Source organism: Mesoplodon densirostris, chromosome 2, assembly GCF_025265405.1.
Source record: "Mesoplodon densirostris isolate mMesDen1 chromosome 2, mMesDen1 primary haplotype, whole genome shotgun sequence".
NCBI classification, from domain to species: Eukaryota; Metazoa; Chordata; class Mammalia; order Artiodactyla; family Ziphiidae; genus Mesoplodon; species Mesoplodon densirostris.
Window position 1 is genome coordinate 177517613 of NC_082662.1, and position 22208 is coordinate 177539820.

Sequence of the window (22208 nt, forward strand, 5' to 3'; positions counted from 1 at the left end):
TAGTCTCACATTGATTGATTTAGCTGGGAATTGAATTCTACTTTGGAAACCATTTTGCCTCAGGATTTTGAAGATATTTCTCCAATAATTTCCAGTGGTTGCCATTTCCTCTGTTCTCCTATTATTTGGATGTTGGAGCACCTTCAAATGATCCTCCAGTTGTTTTTTGTTTTTTTTTTAACTTTTCTATATTGTTGTCTTCAAAGATTTCTGGGCAGTTTTATTAATGGTTATGTCCCAAATGTTTTGTGGATTTAAAAAATTCTCTAATACATTGCATTTCCAAGAGCTCACCTTGTTTCTTTGAACATTCCTTTTCTACATCCTCTTTGTCCTGTTTGGTGGATGTGGTGTATTTTCTTGTCTCTCCAAGGGTATCACTCGTGTTAGGCATGAGGCAACCTGCAAAGGTGAAATAAACACAAGGAAAGACTCAAGCTTAAATTTCGTTACAACATTGAGTGCAGGATGAAAATTCTTCATCTTCTTCATTTGTGTGCATTTTTCTGTGTTCCTCCCTTGAAGCCATTTTCTTCCTTAGTATTTTTAATATTGGCTTGACTTTCCTTAGCCCTTTTGGATGAGTGACTGCACCTCCCTTTTTCAACTTGTAGAAAAATATAAAGGTTAGAGAAGAGAACTGTAATTCATTGAATCAATCAATTTTAGGACCATTTACTCCCCAAATATACTAGGCAGATAAGAAAAGATAAGTGCACAAGTGGTCTGCTGTTAATGACTCAAAGCTGAGATTTTGAAGTGCATGAGTACAGCACACTCTTAAGAGGGGCATTCCTCACTGAAGCTCTGAATGAATAAAGGGCACTGCAGTTATGGCTTTAACCTCTGGAATATAGTACTTCTTACCCTCGGCTCCCTGGGGGAATTTTCAAGATCTCCAAAGAAGGGTTTTAGGGACGTATTTACCAATGCCACTGACTGTAGTGCAGTTTGGCAGTTTTCTGGGTGTCCGATTTATGGCATTTCTCCCTTTTTTGCCACACCTACTTTAATGTTCATCTAGGCTCTTTAAATCAGTGATGGGTGCAGGAGAATTGTCTCTTTTCCAACTCTTAGACTGATTCATGTCTAACAGTACCAAGGAGGTAACAACCTGAAGTTCTCCTTTAAACACATAACCCACTTTAATAATTTCAGTCAATTCCCTCAGGAAGTTCTCATCAGTAACAGACTTTGTTTTTCAAGGTTTCCTATACTTCCGCCTACTGAAAGGGCATCGTTCCTTTGGATTTCCTACCATGCTTCTCATTCTGCAAACATCTCCTCCCAAGCTTCGTTCACCATCAACAGTGCTCGTCGTCACATGCCATTCCATCATATGCAGATAGTTACTCCTGAAATATTAATGTGTTGTATTTGTTCATATGTTTATTCTAAACATAATTAACATTCTTATACTTTTATGATATGACACTTCATGGTCCTGTAATCAAACTTTTGACTGATTCAAAAAGGTAAAAAAAGGTAAAAAAGAAAGCCTTAAAAAAAAAAAAGGTAAAAAAATGATAGGTATAATGTAAACTAATTTAAACAAATACTGATTATTAACAGAGGTATAATTTGATCTAATTAGTTCTAGTGATACTGGTCTCATACATCTTTCTTTTGGTTTGTTGCTTCATTTTTATTCTCTGTGGAGAGCCCATATCATAGACTAGGTGTGTCAGATATTGAGTAGTGTGAACATTTTTCATCAAGACACTATCCTCACATATTCATTTGATGTGTTCTCCCAAGATTTTACATTGTGGTGGTGCTTGAAGTTACATGTTTCCTATCTTACAGTCCTGTGTTGTTTATATCTTATTGGTTATTCCCATCTGATAATTATTTTTGATTAGTCTGCAGGGTTTTATTTTCCAATCATTCTTCCATTTCTTCAGTGTTCTCTGTCCATTTCCTATTATGAAGTTTCATCTTAGTTTTACTGTGTACTATCTCTCCCCTAATATGTAATGCATGTCTAGAGTTTGTTCATGCCATTCTCTCATCTTTACATACTTTTAAACCTTTGAAAGCATAAATAAGCTCAGGAAAACACAAAGGTCTTTCAATATATAAATGCATGAAAGCATGTACATTTGTTATTTTTAAAAACCACTGCGTATTACCTGTCACTGTCAATATTTAATAATTAACAGGCATGGTTTTTGAGTTGTCGTTGCATGCAATAGATTATTAGCCAAAGTGGAACATACATACACACACACACACACACTCAGCTTAACATTGAGACGATGCACCTAAGTGTTTTATAGAAATACTAGTGACATCTAGAGTTATTCTTTAACCTGTATCTTTCTCTTAAATTCCAGACTTCCTATTCAAACGCTTTAGTTTTTATTTCAGTGTTCAGATTTTATACTTCTCAAAATTAGAAAAAACTTTTTCTCTCCCTTCACCTCATTTAAAATTACAATTAAATAATTTCACATTTTTTCTCATATCATAACCTTTGATTAGTACCAGAAAGTTCAATATAGCCTTCCCAATTGAAAGTAAGTAAAACATGCATGAAGCAATGCCTGACACTGAGTGATGTACCGTTATTGAAAAGATCTTGCTTTTTTAAACACATTTTTATGTTAACGATTAGTCTTTATCATTCTAAGAATCCATACAAAAAGATTGATAGTAGATCATGTCAGATCTGGCATCTTCTTTTTTTTTTTTAATTTGCCCTACTTCCTTACTTACATGATTTTTGCCATTTACAATTACTCTTGTGAAGCACCAAGGCTACATTATCTGGCAGTCTGATATGTAATTTGCAATCAAGTAAAAACATTTTATTGCCGATATTATTAAATTTAACTTACTATTTTATAATGGCTTTCAGAAACACATGTTTGTTAATTCACTTTTACTTAGTTCTTACAAGCATTACATTTTTCATCTACTAATGTCAAATGACTTGAAAATCCCTGGATTCTGTGTGCTCTAATTTCTTGTGTGATCAATTAATAAATAATAAGGAGGGAAAAATAAACTTTTTTTTCCCTTTGCTGTCACTTTCTTGCCTGATTAGTAGTAAAAAGAATCTTCTAAAATGAAAAAAATGGCAATAGATTTAATCAGAAAATCAAAACAAATCCCATCACATTCACATATACACACACATACACACACACATACACATTCATGTCAACCTTCTTCTGTCAGGTTAGAAAGAACATTCCTATTTACATTAATACAGAGCATATTTGTTTTCACGTGATGATACAAGTCACTGTATTTTGTTGCAGATGTAACAAATAGAATTACAGCTGTTCTTTATTTGATCTTCTAAAGATCCAAAGATGTTCGAGGATTCAGTTTGCTCAGTCTTCCGCATAGTGTCATCTGTTATTTGGGAAGGAGACCTAATTTGCAACAGATACAAAACTATTTGTCATTTTGCGAGTTTGCCAAAACATAAATGAAACTATTAATTACTACATTTCTGAGCAGCTGTTAATAAATTGGGATAACTGTTCATTAGAGTACTGGTTAATGACATGGACTGTATTTGGCTAGTGTTGCTTTTCACAGAAATGTATCAACAAAATTAAGTGTATCAGCAAAAGTAAGTGATGCTTTATTTTAATTATTTAAAAAGAGACTTACTTATCCTACATTAGTAAAGATTTAATTTAAAACAAATTCTCTTTTGTCATATTAAAACTAATGATTCAACACCATATTTTAAAGCAAGTTATACCACTCAGCATTTTATATTCTGCGTACTCTGTATTCTAAAATGATGGCTTGAAACTGCTTTTAAACTACTAATTTTCAAAATAAAATTTCTAGTCCTTTATTATTTTCCTTTTTCCAAATCTAAAATTAGCGTTAAATTTTATTGTTCTAAAAACATTTACTCAATCCTCCGGATAGAAAAGTATCTTTTAGATTATTTGAATTCATTCTTCTGTATGTGTGAATGAACAATTAGGAAGTATTCACACATTCCCTTTAATTAGAATGTATGCATTCCATATTTATTTAACTGGAATACATTTAATTGCACATGTGTTCTAATTTTTTAAAAATTTGAATAGCTTCTAGGTATAGATGTATTTAGAGTAGAAAAATTGGAAACATACCACATATGCAACATAAGTGCTTTCCAAGGAATTTAATTAATCTGTTGTACTCTATATAACCAAATTATTATATTTTAAAAAGGCACTGTTCTCAGAAAGTCAATTCTGCCTCCTGTCCTTTTGGCATCCTGAAATTCTAAGCTTCCTTGCCAAAATTTTAAACTAATGATTATAGAGAGTTATTTTAAATTGTGATTACACTAAATAAAAGTAATTATCAGCCAGTTAGAATTTTGAGAGATTGCTTTTCAATTTAATGTGAATAATCCACACAGAAAAGAAAAAAGGGGGATTTGCCATTTGACATATATAATATGTCCAGTGTGTGGTAAGTAAAAAAGCAATCAAGTATTCTGTGGTGAAACATTCATTACTGTTTCCCCTTTCTCTTGAAATCTGATAGATGAACTATATATTTTCAAATGACTAAAAGTATGCACAGCCTCTCACCTCTGGAACAGCAGTTGAATTTGGCCATGGTCACTAATAATAAAGAATAGTTAGCATATGAAAGCTGTTCCAGTGACCTATAGCTGAAATAAATTTGTCTTCTGAAGTCCACTTCCTTACAGACTGGTGTCTGTTTCACAGTTGGCACTCCCCAAATTGGTCCTGTGATTAAATGGGCATGGACACGGAACTCACCTTTAACTCCCAGAGATGGTTCCCCTAGGAAATGGTGACAGCACACCTGCAGGGCCACATCACAGCAGCTTGTATTGCTACTGCTGCCTGCATTAGAATTTCATTACAGGGGCATTCAGGGATCTGTTCATGCAATGTGTATATGCGCCAGAATACTTCCCAAAACAACAAGCATCCCTAACTTATTAGTAAAAGAATTGATATAAAAATTAATATTTTAAATCAGCAGTACAATAAACAAGGCCACTACTTGATAATTTGTATCTTCCAGTCCCAGAATAAACCTAATAAATCCATCTGCCACATGGAAAACACTTTCGGTTTAAAATACTATTTTATGTCTATAGAACAGAAGTTACATCAGCCCTTAAATTTTGAGGTATGTAACTGTTTATAACATAACAGGAATCATCTGCAATCTAAAAAATTTAATGAGTATATAAGTAATTAGAATGTTTTATATATATTTTTTAAATTTATTTATTTATTTATTTATGACTGTGTTGGGTCTTCGTTTCTGTGCGTGGGCTTTCTCTAGTTGTGGCAAGCAGGGGCCACTCTTCATTGCGGTGCACCGGCCTCTCACTATCGTGGCCTCTCTTGTTGCAGAGCACAGGCTCCAGACGCGCAGGCTCAGCAATTGTGGCTCACGGGCCCAGTTGCTCCGCGTCATGTGGGATCTTCCCAGACCAGGGCTTGAACCCGTGTTTCCTGCATTGGCAGGCAAATTCTCAACCACTGCGCCACCAGGGAAGCCCAATAATTAGAATTTTTTAATGTTTCACTTAACAATTTATAAATATATTCAAATATTAAACTATTAACTGTCACTTGTTTTAGGTAATTTTAATTATCTTTCACTTCTGAGCCAATTTAAAAATAAGTTCAAATATCACAAAATAATGTCCCATAGAGTTAGAACTATGTATTTAAAAGAATCAATTTCTTCATAATCAGTATTTTTCCTTGCCCTTTCTCTTTAGAAATATTTTTTCATCACCCCGTAGTGACTTGTTTGTATACTAAGATATTGTTGGGAATTTATCTTTTGTTTATTTCATATACTTCTGATCAATTCCAACTCATGCCCAATTATATTACACTAAATTAACATAATTCAACAGATGTTGATATTTAAATGTTTTCTGGCATTCAAATCTTGGACAGCTGTCTTCGAGCTTGGGGAAAAGGCAAACATTTAGAATTAAATGCTGAGCATATGCTTAAATTACTAATTAGAAAGATGGAATAAAAACTATGCATTATCCTTTCTAAGGACAATAAACCTCAGATAGGGATTTCTGTAATCTTTTTATATAAGGTTATAGTCCAGGGATGTATACAGACTAGATGACATGGACTTCATGGATAACTTCATTTAATTTCAGATTTGATCACTTTAAAATTATGGAGAGTCTCACTAAGATATGAAAAACCTATAATGGCTTCATACTGGCAGTCTTAAGAGTTGAAAAGATGCCTTTTCCCTTGCAATGTCAGGATCGTAAAAGCAGTTTTTAACAATATTTTATTATGGAAAATGTCATCATAAATAGAAATACAGAGAAAAATATAAGCTCAAAACTGCAGCTGTCAAAACTGTCTTAGGTAATTACATGTGGCCAACCTTCTTTCATCTATATCTTATTTTGATTGAAATATATCAGTATGTTTCTCTAAAAAATAACAGTCTCTTAAGGAAAAAAAACACCATACCATTATCACATCTATTAAGAAAGCAATAATTCTTTAATATGTATGAATGTGTATGTATATGTGCGTTTAATTACAGCTGATACTCAGATATCTCCAATTATTTCATAATCTTTTGTCTTATACATTGTTTAAATTGGGATCCAAATGAGATCTATCTGTTAAAATTGGTTGACATATATATATCTCAAGTTCCCATTGATAGGCCCTCCTGCCCCTTTGTTTTTTCCTTGAAATTTTTTGTTTGAAGAAGTTAGATTAGCAGGTTCAATTCCTGGTCAGGAAACTAAGATACCGCACACCATGTGGTGTGGCAAAAAACAAAAAAAGAAGAAGAAAAAGAAGTCAGATTGTCCTATAAAGTTTCCCACATCTGAGGAATGTTGCTGATTTTATCCACATGGTGTCATTTAACCTATTCCTCTGTCCCTTGAGTTTTCTGCAGTGGGTATTTCGAGCTAGAGAATTGATTTGATTCAGGTTCAGTTTTGTTGTTTTGTTTCGGCAAAACTGTTCCAGAGGTGGTGGCCTAGACTTCTCTCCCTTCCACATCTCTTTCTGTGATTTATTAGCCATAAAGATGGTTACCCCAGTTCATTCACTAAGGGTCACAGAACGGTGATATGTTAATTCTGTCCTCTCACTTTGGTTCATTAATTGGATTACTTCTGTTTCAAACTTAGCCCCTTCAAATACTTGATTACTCTGAGCTACAGATCATGTAGGTAAAGCAAGATAAATACTTGCTCCTTTTCTTTAGCCATCAGTTTTCAAAATTAATTGATTCCTTACACTTTCCTGAGGTGACTGGTGAAATGTTATTCTGTTATTTTTAATGCATTGATTTAAACAGATCCCATGTGTTTCAGTCCATTTGTTATCATCCTAATTGATGTTAAAATTGTCCCATCTTTGGGCAATGGGAAATTATTTAAATAGGTTCCTGAGTCTGTTTCCTTGCTACGAGACTTTGCTTTCTTCCTTGCTTTCTGGTATGTTTATATTTCCAAGGCTACCTTGGACCTTTTCTGGCCTAGACCAAGAATCAGCCATTTCTTTAAGAAGTGCTGATTCGTTTACTGGGAAATAATTTTAGAACCCACAATCTGCATATTAGGGGTGTCATTATTTCGAGGCCTTTTCAGTGAAATACTTAGTTTTTTTTTTTAACAAATTAGCTCATACTGATAGTTCCAGTTCAAATTCAAGACTTCATTGTTTTTGTATTTTCCATCATTGGCTTTAATCTGTCTTTTTTCAACATAAAAAATATTACCTCTGGTGACAGCATAATAATTGTTCATTTTATTGATCCCTCCATACATACACAGTAGTCTCAGAATCACCATACCATCATGACCACTGATAAAATAATTACTGAAAATAGTTTTTTAAGTTTTTCCCTTTTCCTAGTCTTTTTGTACTTCGTCTATATTTCACTAGGAATGCACAAATTCCTGTGTTTTAAAGTCACTTGAAATAGTTTCTAAGTATAGATATATTAATCCATAGTTAGGTTCATTAGTTTCATTTTAGTTTTCAGAGACTGCTTTTTAAAATTTTATTTGTTTTATAATAATATAAAAATAGTTACAGGTTCCACAATCAAATCTCCTCAAGAAGTTACTTTTAAAGAAGTCTAACTTCTATTCAGTCCTCACCACTTGTTTCCCTCCCCCCGTCATATAGGTAGCTATTGCTTTGTTTTGTTTTCTTTATGGTTTACCCTTCCATTGGCTATTTTTTTTTCTATTTTTAAGATAAGCAGACATATCTTTCTCTCCCTATTTTTCCATTTCCTTTTCTCTCACTCTCACTCTCACTCTAGTATACTGTTTGATTTTTAGGAGGCTTATTTTTTGTAATAATTATCTTTATTTTAATACTTTTATATAACAGCCTTAGTCCCCTTCCCCTTTTGAGGGTGGGGGGCTATTTGCAGTTGGTTCTCTGCTCTGAGCAGTATTGAAATAAGCTAGGAACCTCTTTGCCCTTCTCATTCCTCTCCCACACATTTGTTTTGAAGTTAATTATTTCTCTGCTAATACCTACAGGACGGTCAGAAAATTTATTCTATTTTTCCTATATAGCTTTCATTTCTTTCCATTTTTAGGTAGTTGTACTATACGTATGTGTGTAACATACATATAGTCTGAGGCGTATAGCCATTCAATACTATACTGTCTCCTTAGTTTCAGTTCTAGTTTTAGTTTTAATTCATTTAGTTTTAATTCTATGAATAAATATGTTTTTAATGATCCCTATCTTATCTGAAGTCAGTGCGTCTCTGCTCTTTCTGTTGTCTGAGGTTTATTCTCTGGTTGATTCCTCCAGCAGGTCTCATGGGAACAATATTCCCTGAGTCCCTGCATGTTATTAACGGTTTGTTCAGACCCTGTATATTAAAAGGTCACTTTGGGCAGATATACAATCCATGGCTCATATTTTCTTTCCTTAACTATTTCAAATATGTTAGTCCATTGTCTATATAAAATGTTGTTTTCACTGTGTGATACAGTCTGATTTTTCTCTCACATATAAGTGACTTGGTGTTGCCCAGATGCTCAGTATATGTTTTTCTTTTCTTTAAAACCCAAGGGTTTGACTAGACTCTGTGCTGATGTTGGTCATTCTATGTGTTTTTCCTAAGGATGAAGTAGGCTTTTTCAGTGGTAGTTTTATTACTTTTAAAATAAATTTCAAGATTTTCTCCAATTATAATTTTTCCTATTTGTTTTGTATCATTGCTTTGGTTTTGTTTCAAAATTTTCTATTATACATATATTGGATCTCCTTGCCTACCTTCTGTAGCTATCACTTTCTCTCAAATCTTTTTTTTATTTTTAATGTTTTTATCCTTTGCATTTTCCTTTCTTCATTATGTTCTTATCTTTTACTTCTTCATCATATTTATTTACTCTTGTGTCCTAGTTCCATTTCATTTCTTTTTTTTTTTTTTTTGCCTTTTATTTCTGTTGTTTTCTGAATGCTGTCATCTCTCTGGCTAGTTATTGTTGTCCAAGAGTTTTGGGTTATCCTACATGTTATTATGTGGATTCAAAAACCACAGTGTCGCTGACACCATATTCTCAGAATACTCTAGTTATGACTTTTTTTTAGAATTACAGGAATCCAAGACTTCTACATAACATGCCTATATTTAAGTGGCAAAATAAGTGATTAGAGTAAGTGGTCAGGTTTACATTTCTCTACTGATACAATAGCATGTCATGGTTTTCTAGTCCTTTAGTATGATATTGCTTATGTTTCTTTTGAAAAATAATGTTCAGCGACTTCCCTGGTGGTCCAGTGAGTAAGACTCCATGCTCCCAATGCAGGGGGGCCAGGTTCGATACCTGGTCAGAGAACTAGATCCCACATGGATGCCACAACTAAGAGTTCACATGCTGCAACTGAGAAGGCTGCATGCCACAACTAAAAGATCCCACATGCCACAACTAAGACCTGGCGCAGCCAAAATAAATAATAAATAAATAAATATTAAGAAAAAAATGATGTTCATGCACAATTTCCACACGTTTAAGGGCTTTTTGTGCCAAGTGAATAAAAGGCACTGGGCCAGGTGATACGTGTAGAACCAGGATGTGATATCCTGGTCAGGAAACCCTAGGCACTATCCTTTACTCCTTTCAGTCTCTCACTCATGTCCCCTTCATTCATTCCCCACAGCCCAGCCAGAATGGCATTTGGAAATCCCATATATATTTGAGTGTTCTTAAAAATTCTTAATGGCTTCCCATTGCCCTTAGGATCAAGTCCTAAACATGGTTTGCAAGGTCTTTCTTGGTCTTACTGCTCTTACTATTCCAGCATCATCTCCAATTACTCTTTGCCTTGAACACTATATACCAGTTCATATAATAGTTCATATAGGGCTTCCCTGGTGGCACAGTGGGTGAGAGTCCGCCTGTCGATGCAGGGGACACAGGTTTGTGCCCCGGTCCAGGAGGATCCCACATGCCGCGGAGCGGCTGGGCTCGTGAGCCATGGCCGCTGAACCTGCGCGTCCGGAGCCTGTGCTCCGCAACGGGAGAGACCACAGCAGTGAGAGGCCCACATAGAGCAAAAAAAAAAAAAAAAAAAAGCTGGTTTACATGTAAAAGCTTGATTTTGCAGATATTTATATCCCGAAGCCCAAGAGAAGAACCAAATAAGTTTTGTGGTTTTCTATTTCCATAAGTAAACATTTCTTTATTATAGAAATTGGAACCTCAATAAAAATACTGATTATCATAAAGACAAGTTACTCTAAAAACTCTGGCATGCCTTGTTAAATTTCATTCAACAACTATTCAATAAGTACCTGAATTGGCAAGGCTTGTAAGAGCCAAGGGAAATTTACTTTAAAAAATAAAACAGATATGGACCCCACTGCCTTCAAGGAATATACAGTCTGGTTAGAGGATTAGTTCATGTACATATATAGCTTTAGTTGAAGGTAGAAAACATTGTTTTCTCCAAGGAGTGAGAAATTATTCTGGAATGGCAATCAGAAGAGGCTGCATAAAGGAGGTGGCATTTTAACTGGGTCATAGCATCCCAATTGAATTCCATCAATAAGCAATAATTTAACCTAAATTCAAGTAAGTTTATATTAAATGGTAATGCTGTCTGACATATTTTAAAGTAGAAATAACTCCTTACCTCTTTCAGAAGTTTAAGACATTCTGGCCTGTTATTAAAATAACCAGTTTTTATTACCTCCTCATTATGGAGATAAAAGTGGCAACCATATTTTCCTTTGCTTTTCAGTATTCTTACTCAGCAGATGCCCATTACAGCATATAGAATTATGACATCACTTTAAGTCCCCTCTCAACAAGCAAAGTCATGGACACTTTACAGAAGTCAAACTGAGCTCAGTCTTAAGCCTGTATCTGCCAACTCAATCATGTGAGTGAATTGTAGACTCTATTGAATGAGCAAAACCTCTCAACTTCAAGAGCTGCCTTGGAAATGGATCTACATTTGATTCCATCTCTTCATTAGAGCAGTAAATTTCTGACTACAGCTGCAATAAAATCCAGAATTGTATCTACAAAGAATTATGGTCAGGCATTTTTCCACTGAATTTAATCATCAATGTAGTTGACAAACTGGTTAATTCAGTCAAACAGGCAGCTTCATTCTTTTTTTTCTAGAGAATTTAAAATAATTGTGAATGGACAGATTTGTTGAATTTCTTAACACTTGATGCTACAAGGGGATGTCCTCTCCTCCCACTCCTTTATAGGGTCCAGCTCCCACCATACTGAATTGCTTACAGAGCCCCAGATACAGCACATCATGTATGCACCTCAGGGTATTTGTGCCTCTTCAGATGTGTTCTCTCAGCTAAGGGCCTAGAATGCCTTACATGCCTGCTTGGAATTCTCTTTGAATATTGAGTTGAAATCATTTTCCCACATGACTTTAACTCCTAGCAGATGAAAGCCATATCTTTTTTATTTCTCGATCCTGTTTTATGGCATAGGGCATGGCGCACGTTACATTTTCAGTAGATGTTTATTAAATGGAGTATAATAACTGAGTTGAATGAGGTCCTATGGTATAGGGGAAAAAATGATTCTTTCAAGGCAAGTGTTCCTTGGTTCAAATATGAGAACTTTATATTCTGTTTATGTGATCTTTGACAAGTATAAGTTTCTCTGGACCTCAGGTTCCTCAGACCTGGGTTTTTGTGAGGATTAAACAAGACAGTATGTGAAAATGTTTAACATAATACCCCATATATAGCTGACAGTCAATAAGCTTGGATGTTCCTGGTAATTTAGATAATAAATTCTAAGACTTCAGAAACCAACATGTATTCAAAATAATTTTTTAAGATAATAAAATATATTCTCTGTCCTGCCCTTTTAACCCCATTATTCCCTGAAGCTGGTAAAGGAAAGAAACTCAGCACTTTTGTTCCAAAATGCTACTGAATTTAAAGCTGGGTTTAGAGTCAGAAATTATCAAATAGGACAATAAGTAAAAAGTCAATTTGACAAATATATTCAAATATTATATACTGCACTGAATGAAGTGGATATGAAAATGAATAATGCATGGACTTCACTTTAAAAAGTTAAGAATATTAGGAATACCATAATTTTATTAATAGTTATAAAATGGCAACAATACCATCCTGGGAAACATTTCATAGTGTCTGATCAGAGAGAGAATGTGGGATTATATCTGCATCTGTAGTCTGATCTGATGGTTCTTTTATGTAAGATGCAAGATGTTATCAGGACCAACATCCCAATTTTTTAAATATAGACACATATCTTCTTGCATTTAATGGAGATATCCAAAAGAATCCTGTTTATTTTGAGTAATTTTTTATCTCTCCTAAGAGTCAATACTAGCTTTATCATTTTTTAAGGAAATTAGAATAAACTTGTTGAAACTCTATGCTGAATATCAATGATAATCAGATTCCAGAAATGTATAGTTATAGCTAGGAATCAAGTAAATTAAGTCAATATCAGTTTACTAAGTGCCTATTTTTCCTAGGTACTATGGTGTGAAGAATAAAAGAATACTCCAAGATGCCTCAAATATCTTAGATTCTGCCTGGAGAGACAATATCAAAATTTGAAGTCAGGCGAAATGAATTTTTCTCCATTTCCACAAAGTGGTGGCCTGCTACTATAACTGTGTGGATTTATTACATCGTATAGTAATTTCTTATTCATGTGTGTCTCCTGCATTAGGCCATGAGCCCCTCAATGGTAGGAGCTCTTATTCTTCTTTGTGTTTCGTTTAGCGTCTAGTAAAATACATGATTCATAGTCAAGTTTTGTTAATTGTTAAATGAGTATTTTTGAGTGAATTTAAATAACAGTTCAAGAAAGTGTTATCCTAAAAAATGCATGATTGATTGCCAAGTAGAATGCGGAGGCAACACTTGTTACCGTAGTTTGATTTGTTTTAGTTCAATAAATATTTACTGTTTTGCTCATAGATGAGAGGCACAACTAGCTTCTGTGAATTAGACATGGTGCTTGGCCTAAAATTGTTTCCAGCGTATATTTAACTGACAATCCACTCTAATCCGAAAGCAACTTGAGGACATACAGTAGGACAAGTTTAATGACAGAGATATGCACAGATAGGTAAGAAATATAAAGAAAAGGCACTTGGAAAGATAATGAGCTTAGTAAAGTTTGAAGAAGAGAAAGAACACTTAGATTTAAATGCCCTGGGAGAACTTTGAAGGGAGAAAGGGCAGGCTCTCAAAGATGGCAGAATTAGGAAACATGGCAAGGAAGTTTTTTCTAGTGGGTAGAACACACTGCTTGTGTGTTAGCATGTATGCATGGACTTGGTGACTGACAATTCCTTAAAACAAAATCAGAAGGAATTAAACAAATATGGGAAGCATGATGGCGGTACCAGGGAAGCTAAAATGTAACAGCAGTTCTCCCATATAGATTTTTTGAAACCTTCCTGAATAATCTGCTCTCTGAAAAGATTAAGTTTCCTCCTGATGTGAGCATGTCCTCATTCACATACACTCAGAACGTTCTAATATCTACCCGAATTGCATAAAACAACCTCCACCACTTTCAGGTACCATTTGTTTAGAATAATGAAGAGCTACAAAAAGAAGAAGCATTTAAATGAGCTGCTTAGGGATACAGAAGTGTGTGTTTATTAACCCACACAAGGAATGATATCACCAGCATCACAGACCCTCGGGGCTTTAGATAAAGCATGGAACACACCGGTGGAGAGGGAAGTACCGAGTGGTGGCCAAGAGAAAAATCTGTGGCAGTGGGCTGACCTGAGAGAGTCAGTGGGTTTCAGACTCACAGGAGGCTTGTGGGTTTTTAATGAGTTTTTGAAATGAAAATGAGTGCTTTATTCTTACGTGCTATGACACCTTTAAAGCCAGCAGAATCAAACGTTAAGGAAGAATTTACTTTTCCTATTAACTACCAAAAAAATTCCTACTTGTTATTTAGAAATGACCCTAATTTATATCCTTATTATAGCGTATTGATAGTGTTGAGATGTAATGAGTTTATACCGTCATGTGTTTATTTCGTGGCTGTTTCCTGACACTCTACACTAGGCATTCTTCTGGTTGTCTTATACCATTGTGTCCCCTGTCCTGTGTGATCCTGGGTAAATTATTTCACTTCTCTGTGCCCTGGGCTTCTTATCTATAAAGTGGAGATGGTAATAATAGTACATTTATTAGCTAACAGTTATCAGTTGCTTAGTGTGGGCAGGCACTGTACCAAATGTTTTACACCAGTGCTCTTTAAATAAAATCTTCAAAAAACCTTTGAGGTAAATACTAAACTAATCCCAATTCTTGAGGGTAAGGAAATTGAGGCAAAGGGAGTTTAAGTAACATGCCAAAGATCGGTTAAAATCCTTCTCAAACATTGACAAATATGGTGTAAGTTAGCCTTTTCGGAGAACTAGTTGGGAAAACAGAAACGGCAGCGTCAGAGGAAAGAAATTCTGTCGGAAACTCAGGCAGATCAGGCCAACAAAACCTAAAGCTTCATCTAACAAACACCTCCGTTTCCACAGTGGGAAAAGTTCCACCATGCCTTTGACAAAGAAATACCCCCAGCTGCAACAACCACTTACATTTATTAATCCTCTTGTTTGCTGTTTTCTAATTCATCTCGTTATAATTTGTATTTTTTGTTGTTTGTTTGTCCCATGCTCATGGTAAAAATAAAGCCCAATATTAAGGTGAGGCATAAAGAAGAAAATTCCACCAAACGCCATCACATTGGAGATAATCGTCACCAGCCTTTCGTTGCATAGTTTCCATACCTTTCAACAAATACACATGCATGGTCTATAATTTGGAAATATTAGTATAGTTACTATGAAGAAAAGTAAAGCAGGGTGAGGAGATGGAGAAATGAAGGGGTCGCTTTTTAGGTAGAACACAGGATACGTGTAGATATTTGGATGAGGCTTTTTGTTTTAAACTTGCATTATTAAATTCTATTGTTTGTGATACTGTAAGTAGAAAAGGTGGTCTATGTGTATAGCATATTTTAAATATTCCATAGAAATTTTATAATAGGTATTTTCGATTATGAATACTAGTTTGGTATCAGTCTATAATGTTCGGTGTTAATGTCTCTGTTAATGGTTCAAAATCAGAGAGGAATCATGGACCTTCTTGATAAAAAAGTATGCATACGCACATTTTGCACATGATTTCATAAGGTTCCTGGACCACCTGAAGCCTCCCACCGTCTCCCCCCATGTCACCCCCTTGCTCACTACAGTTCAGCCAAGTGGCTCTGCTCTGAGGACCCTGGAGAGTCCTTGGCTGCTGGGGCAGTGACTCTGGTCCCTGAGCTCCCCGAGAGCCTCCTGACACACAGCTGTCCCTCACCCTCGCTGGGAGCTCCACGGGGGACGTGCTTATTGGCATATAACCTGGCACAGAGGAAACGCACAGGAAACATTAGTTCTGGCAGCAGCCACCAGATACCTGTATGTAGCAGGATAAAGCAGATCGGGAAGATGTAGATCTGGACTTGAACTCTCAGACGAGGTGGAAGAAGCACCAACAGGACAGACCCTTCTGAAGCTGTAGAGGGGAACTGCACCCTGGCAGGCAGATCACGGTATCCAAGGGGTGGAGCGTCAGACAACAGGTAATCGGAGGTTATTGAACCGCAGCGTAAAGAACCGCCCAAGCAGGTAGGCGGTGACAGGAACGGGGGCCAGGAGCAGCTGAAGCTTGGAGAAGGTCAGCCTGCAGCGTTAGAGACAGATCCAGTTACCAGGTGCATTTTAGCATCTGGGCAAGTCCAGGCAATGACCTAAATCTAAAAGAACTAAGATAGGGGCTTCCCTGGTGGCGCAGTGGTTGAGATTCCGCCTGCCGATGCAGGGGACACAGGTTCATGCCCCGGTCCGGGAAGATCCCACATGCCGCGGAGCAGCTGGGCCTGTGAGCCATGGCCGCTGGGCCTGTGCGTCCGGAGCCTGTGCTCTGCAACGGGAGAGGCCACGACAATGAGAGGCCCGCATACCGCAAAAAAATAAAAAATAATAAAAAAATAAAAGAACTAAGATATCAGAAGGTTTATAACGAGATAGGATATGTCCAAAGTAAAGCAAGGGTCCAAATCCTGGGACACAAGTACTGAATTCAGTGCACCGAGTTATAGCTTAAACTACCCCTTGCTGATGTGAGGATTGTTCCCAAGCGAGGGGAAATGGGCTTGAGACAGAACGTGATGCCACATGACGAAAGCCACCAGAGAAAGAAGGCGCCAGACCCAACAACTGATCAAACAATACCAAATGCAAAAGGTTTTGTGTGCACAAGAAGGGGCTTTGAAAGAAAACATCATTAAAAACAAGGATTTAGGGCTTCCCTGGTGGCACAGTGGATTAGAATCTGCCTGCCAATGCAGGGGACACAGGTTCGAGCCCTGGTCCAGGAAGATACCATGCGCCGCGGAACAACTAAGCCCGTGCGCCACAACTACTGAGCCTGCACTCTAGAGCCCACGAGCTACAACTACTGAGCCCACGTGCCACAACTACTGAAGCCCACATGCCTAGAGCCCGTGCTCGGCAACAAGAGAAGCCACCACAATGAGAAGCCCGCGCACTGCAACGAAGAGGAGTGCCCCGCTCGCCGCAACTAGAGAAATCCCGTGCGCAGCAACGAAGACCCAACGCAGCCAAAAATAAGTAAATAAAATAAATAAATTGTTTTTTAAAAAAAGCAAGGATTTAGCGCGATCCTGGTACTTAAGAAATATTTATGCTCAACAGTACTTGATATGTGCATACTGGCACAGAAGGAAAAGTGCTAGATACTGATGTTTACTTGTTCGGTTAATATGTTGAGACATATTGACACTGAATAAAGTGGAAGAGAGGGTGATTTGGATCTAGAAGGGAAAGTTCACGTAGGGCTGGATTTGCACCGACTGCTCCTCCAGTGACACCACAGACCCACTTCATTTCTGTGCAGCTGATACCCTGTCCAGGCTTATATTTTTCTAACTGACAGTGAGTGTTCTTGCCAAATGCCAGGGCCCATAGTCACATCTGTTTGTCTCTTCTCTGCGGCTTGTCCGAGGCTGCTCGGGAACACATCTTATCCAGGGGGCAGCTTTCACTAGGCCTAATTCTCTGAAAAGCCAAATGCGCATACAATGAAGAGACAAGTTCCTCTTGTCTTCTCTTTAATATTATTGTGTTTGACACCGCCTGCTTCAGACCTTGTCAGCCCTTGTCAAAAGACAGGTTCTCAGGCAAGGTGGTCCTCCTTAGTATTTTTTGTCTCTGCTTTGTGGGGTTTTTTTGGATTTTTTATATTTTTGTTTTTTACTTTTTTTTTCCTCTGGATGAAATGCCCACTTTCCCGCCACCACCCCATTTGAAAGGATGACGGGATAACCAAGCAAAGTCTGGCTCAAAAGCAGAACAAAACGAAGATTTCCCTTTGAGCTCTGCTTTCTAATATTTAATAGGAAAAGTTTCAGAATGAGTACAAAGGGAAACAGTGTTTCAAATCATAGCTGACACTGCTTATTAAATCCATAACAAAAAAGCATTATTTCTTTATCCTTTCCACTTAAAGATATGTGTGTGTTTACCTCTAGAATTTTAAGGTGTTAGTAGTTACAAAGTTACCAGGTTCTGACTTTTGTCCCCAGCAAAGGCTCTCACTGACACAAATACACTGATAGGGCTGATGGGTAATTTCCTAACAGTGCCTTACAAAAGGATCTTAACATTTTTTAACAACTTTGGGTCTGTTCATAGGACAACATATGGTCATTCTTCAAAACACCACAGCCAGAAAAACTAAACAAAAACCAAAAATTGCCAACCATCACCTTGAATAATAATCCACATGTTCTGCTTTGCAAAGACAAATGACTCATTTAGGCTGAAGCCAACTAGGCTGCCTTTGAGACGTTCATTGATTTTAAATAAAAAAAAATAACTGCTCTGTTTTGCATGAAGAATGACAACTAAATAACGGAGTAGACCTTGCTTAGGTTATTTGTAGCAACTCCGTTGCACCTGTCTGAAGGAAAGGAGGGAGGACAGGCTTAAATGAGTAATCTTACTGATCAATAATCCCGATCTCTCAGTGTGCTGTAGCAGGTAGTCAATTCTTGATAGAATTACTGAAATACAGCTCTCTGTTTTTCTTATGGCTCAGGTCTTTGGGCTCAGTGTACTGACTTTATTAATTTAACTTTATTCTCCTTGAATGTTTGTCTCTTTTCCTTGATGTAGCTACATTGGGGGTGGGGGAGGGGAGTTGAAGGAAAATGTGCTGTTCCACTTGTTCTGTACAGATACCCAAAAGGGAATTTGGGGTCCAGCAGATGAGAAAAAGGCTTAGAAGAGGGAGTTGTTCTTGGAATTTGTTTTTCACCCTCTTTGTAAACAGGCCTTCCTAATAAGTTTGAACAGTGTAAAAAAAAATAATAACGTTTTAAAGGCGATATGGACTTGGGAGAATGGTTTTTCAAGCAATTAGAAGACTCCGGTTACATACCACTAGTGCAAGAACAATGTAAGTAGAAACTAGCCATCTTAATAGTCACAATGAACAGCTACTGTGTATTCTTCTAATGATCTCTAAAAAGGTATTTCTTCAGAAGAAGTTTCACTGTGTGGCATGATATTATTCTTAATTATAACAGAGACAGATAACCTGGGAGGAACTTTGTGTCTGGACTACTCGCAAACCTGGTTACTCTCCCAACCCCAGCTCATCAGCATCCCATGAATCTGGCCAGCTTGCTTCTGCTAAATGATCTTTAATGACCCCACAGCAGCTATAAAATCCAGACACCTTCACGGGGCAAATGTGGCACATATGGCCCATGGTCAAGCCCCAGCGTTCTTCTTCCATCATATTATATAGTTCCTCTGTAAACACTGCTACCCAGACATCCTGAACTACTCAAAATTCTCTGAACAGAACAAACTCTTTATCATTTAAAAATACTTTCAGCAACAGGTATAGAAAACCTGACCAGCAGTGGCTTAATCTAAGCATATTTATTACGTTTTAACAAGAGGATAAGAAGTAGATAGTCCGTGGGTTGGTTTTCACAGCTCCGTAACAGAAGGGCCACACTCCAGAATTCGGGTTCCCACTTTATTCCCACTTCCAGAATGTTACTTTCCCCTCCTCCTCCTCGGCTATTTCTGGTAGCCGCGCCTGTCTGGTACATGCTCTGTGGAAGGTAAACTACTCCAGTCTTTTTTCTAGGGGGGAGGTTTCAAGAGGGATCGGAGATGTGTCAGGATAATGTTGTACAAATAGGTAAAATCATGTCTCTTTTACAGATATAAAATGAATATGCATTTGAGATTTTAACTCATTGATTAATGAGGGAACCAGCCAGATGCTATAATGGGTTCAAAGGAGAAATGAAAGAAGCACAAATGTATATGGAGTAAGGAAGATTGAATGAACTTACCAATGTGTGCAAACTGGCTTTCCCACAGTGGGGAGGATTGTCCTTCCTCAGGACAGAACTCATTTGAATTACTGCAGACGAGAGTTATTTTCCATTGCTTTCAGTTATCTAAACTTAGAGTTGTAAAATAGCTCCCATAGAATCAGAATCAGGTGAGTAGAAGGGTGTACTCTATAGTTTTCCATTGAAGCACCGATTTTTCCCTACAAAGAAAAAAGATATATTCAGTAAATGCTTAGAATTGTTATAAGGACTAAATATCAAAATGTCTAGTAATATTAAGAAAGTTCATTGTGCCTGCCACTAATTATTTCATATATTTTGACTTAATCTCCTCACTCAGACTTAAAACTCTTCCAATAATAAGAACTGAACTTTCCATTTCGTTGGTATCTTCTACTTCCTTTTTCCTCATTTTCACCATCACTATGGAGTCTTATGCTAAGTCAGCATTAGATACTAATAATTGCTTGCTGAATAAGTGAATTCATTAATTTTTTATAAAAAGGATGTGATACTGGGCTTCCCTGGTGGCGCAGTGGTTGAGAGTCCGCCTGCCGATGCATGGGACATGGGTTCGTGCCCCGGTCTGGGAAGGTACCATGTGCCGTGGAGCGGTTGGGCCCATGAGCCATGACGGCTGAGCCTGCGTGTCCGGAGCCTGTGCTCTGCAACGGGAGAGGCCACAACAGTGAGAGGCCCGCGTACCGTGAAAAAAAAAAAAAAAAGGATGTGATTTTTAAATTTTTTAAATTTTGATATAGCTTTAAAAATAAATATAAAATATAAATATATTTATAAAATAAATATATAAATATATATTATATATAATATATAAAATAAATATAGCCATTTATTTTTTCTTGGTATTATGAGCCAAAACCACACTTCAAAATCCAATAAAAATGTTATAGTTATACATACTAGTAAACATTTTGACGTGTGTGTATGTATTTCTGCAAAGTTAATCATTAATTGAATGAACTAATTTTTTTAAATATTTTAATAATTATAAATATTTATAAAAGAGAATCATTATGCACTCAGTACAAAGGGAAGAGAAAACTAGATAAATACCTGTTTGCTTCTACCTATATTGATAGATTTTCACAGTATGCTTCTTTGGTTGTATATACCCCTTGGATTAGCCAGCTCATTGATTGTACTTTACTTTGTACATTATAGATAGAATCTGTATTTAAAGTAATTTTACTCCCCAACTCCAATTTTTCATTATATTTAAACACCTGGGTATAAGTGTGGAAGTATATATTTTGAGTTTTACCTGAATTAGTTTCTTCCTTTTACATTTTTCTCTAATAATCTGGTTGTTTTCTCATTGGGCCCTATAAAACTTCAGTATACTACCACATATCTCTCTGAATTACTAAAAAGTCATGTTTTCTAGTAAACATGCTTTATTTATTTCTGCTTCATGATCCCCAGGTAGTATCCCAACCCCATGTCGGGGATTATAATCCAGGACATGAACATAAGCGTCCTCTATAGCTTGAAAATCTTGAAGACTTTTCCATCTTTTCCATCTTATTAGTTTGTCTTGATTTCCAATTGAGCCATTTCTAATTTTTCCAAAACTCGTAAATTTAGGAGTCCATGTTAGACAGAACAGTCTAATTCTGAGTAGTTGCAAGAGTAGCAGAAGGTCTGCTTCTTAGTTCTTATACATCATGTCTTTACAAAGGTAATCCAATATCATGTTAGCTTCTCTAGTATCAATATCAGCATTAATGCATTCAAATTGTTTCCTCACCTAGCTAATAAATAATTAACTAAAGAATTCTAATCCTGTGAATTGTAAGGAAGAACATCACTATTTCCTTCTATTTAAAATGTTTTAAGAGAATTCACTGCCACATAATATCCTAAAAGAAATTGATCATACTTTTCCTGTAATAAATGTTGTTCTGACAGTAAAGCATTAGTAACCAATTGATAACCTAGCAACAATATTGTGATCTCTTTAGATAATTAATCTTAGCTATTTTCCTGTCAGAAGCAACAGTGCTTGATTTTATGTTGAGCCAGAAAGATTGCCAGTTTTGAAAATTAAAAAGCATTCCTTTTATATTATTCATTCCAGTAACAATTTATGATGGCGCATTTAGCTGCTGAACGCTTGTCAACAAACGTAATTATGTTTCGATATAAACAAGATTGGTGGTTTTACTAGGCTGCTCCATCTTTGTTGAGAATGTTTTGATTTAGGTTCAGATTATACAAGCTGTGTATTTATGTGTCATTTTTCCCCTCCTTTGTT

At 36.4% G+C, this 22208-nt stretch overlaps 1 protein-coding gene across 3 annotated transcripts in view; it reads left to right on the plus strand.

Moving 5' to 3' along the window:
• GPATCH2 (G-patch domain containing 2) overlaps window positions 1–22208 on the plus strand; it is a 167819-nt gene that overhangs the window by 128421 nt on the left and 17190 nt on the right. The window contains exon 9 of one of the 3 annotated variants that reach the window (XM_060091433.1): window positions 12987–13379. The exons of the other annotated variants lie outside the window; for them this stretch is intronic. Within the exon in view, the coding sequence (XP_059947416.1) occupies window positions 12987–13071 (85 nt within the window). The 3' untranslated portion in view covers window positions 13072–13379. Of the gene's footprint in view, window positions 1–12986; window positions 13380–22208 lie in introns of those variants that run through there. 3 annotated transcript variants of the gene reach the window in all.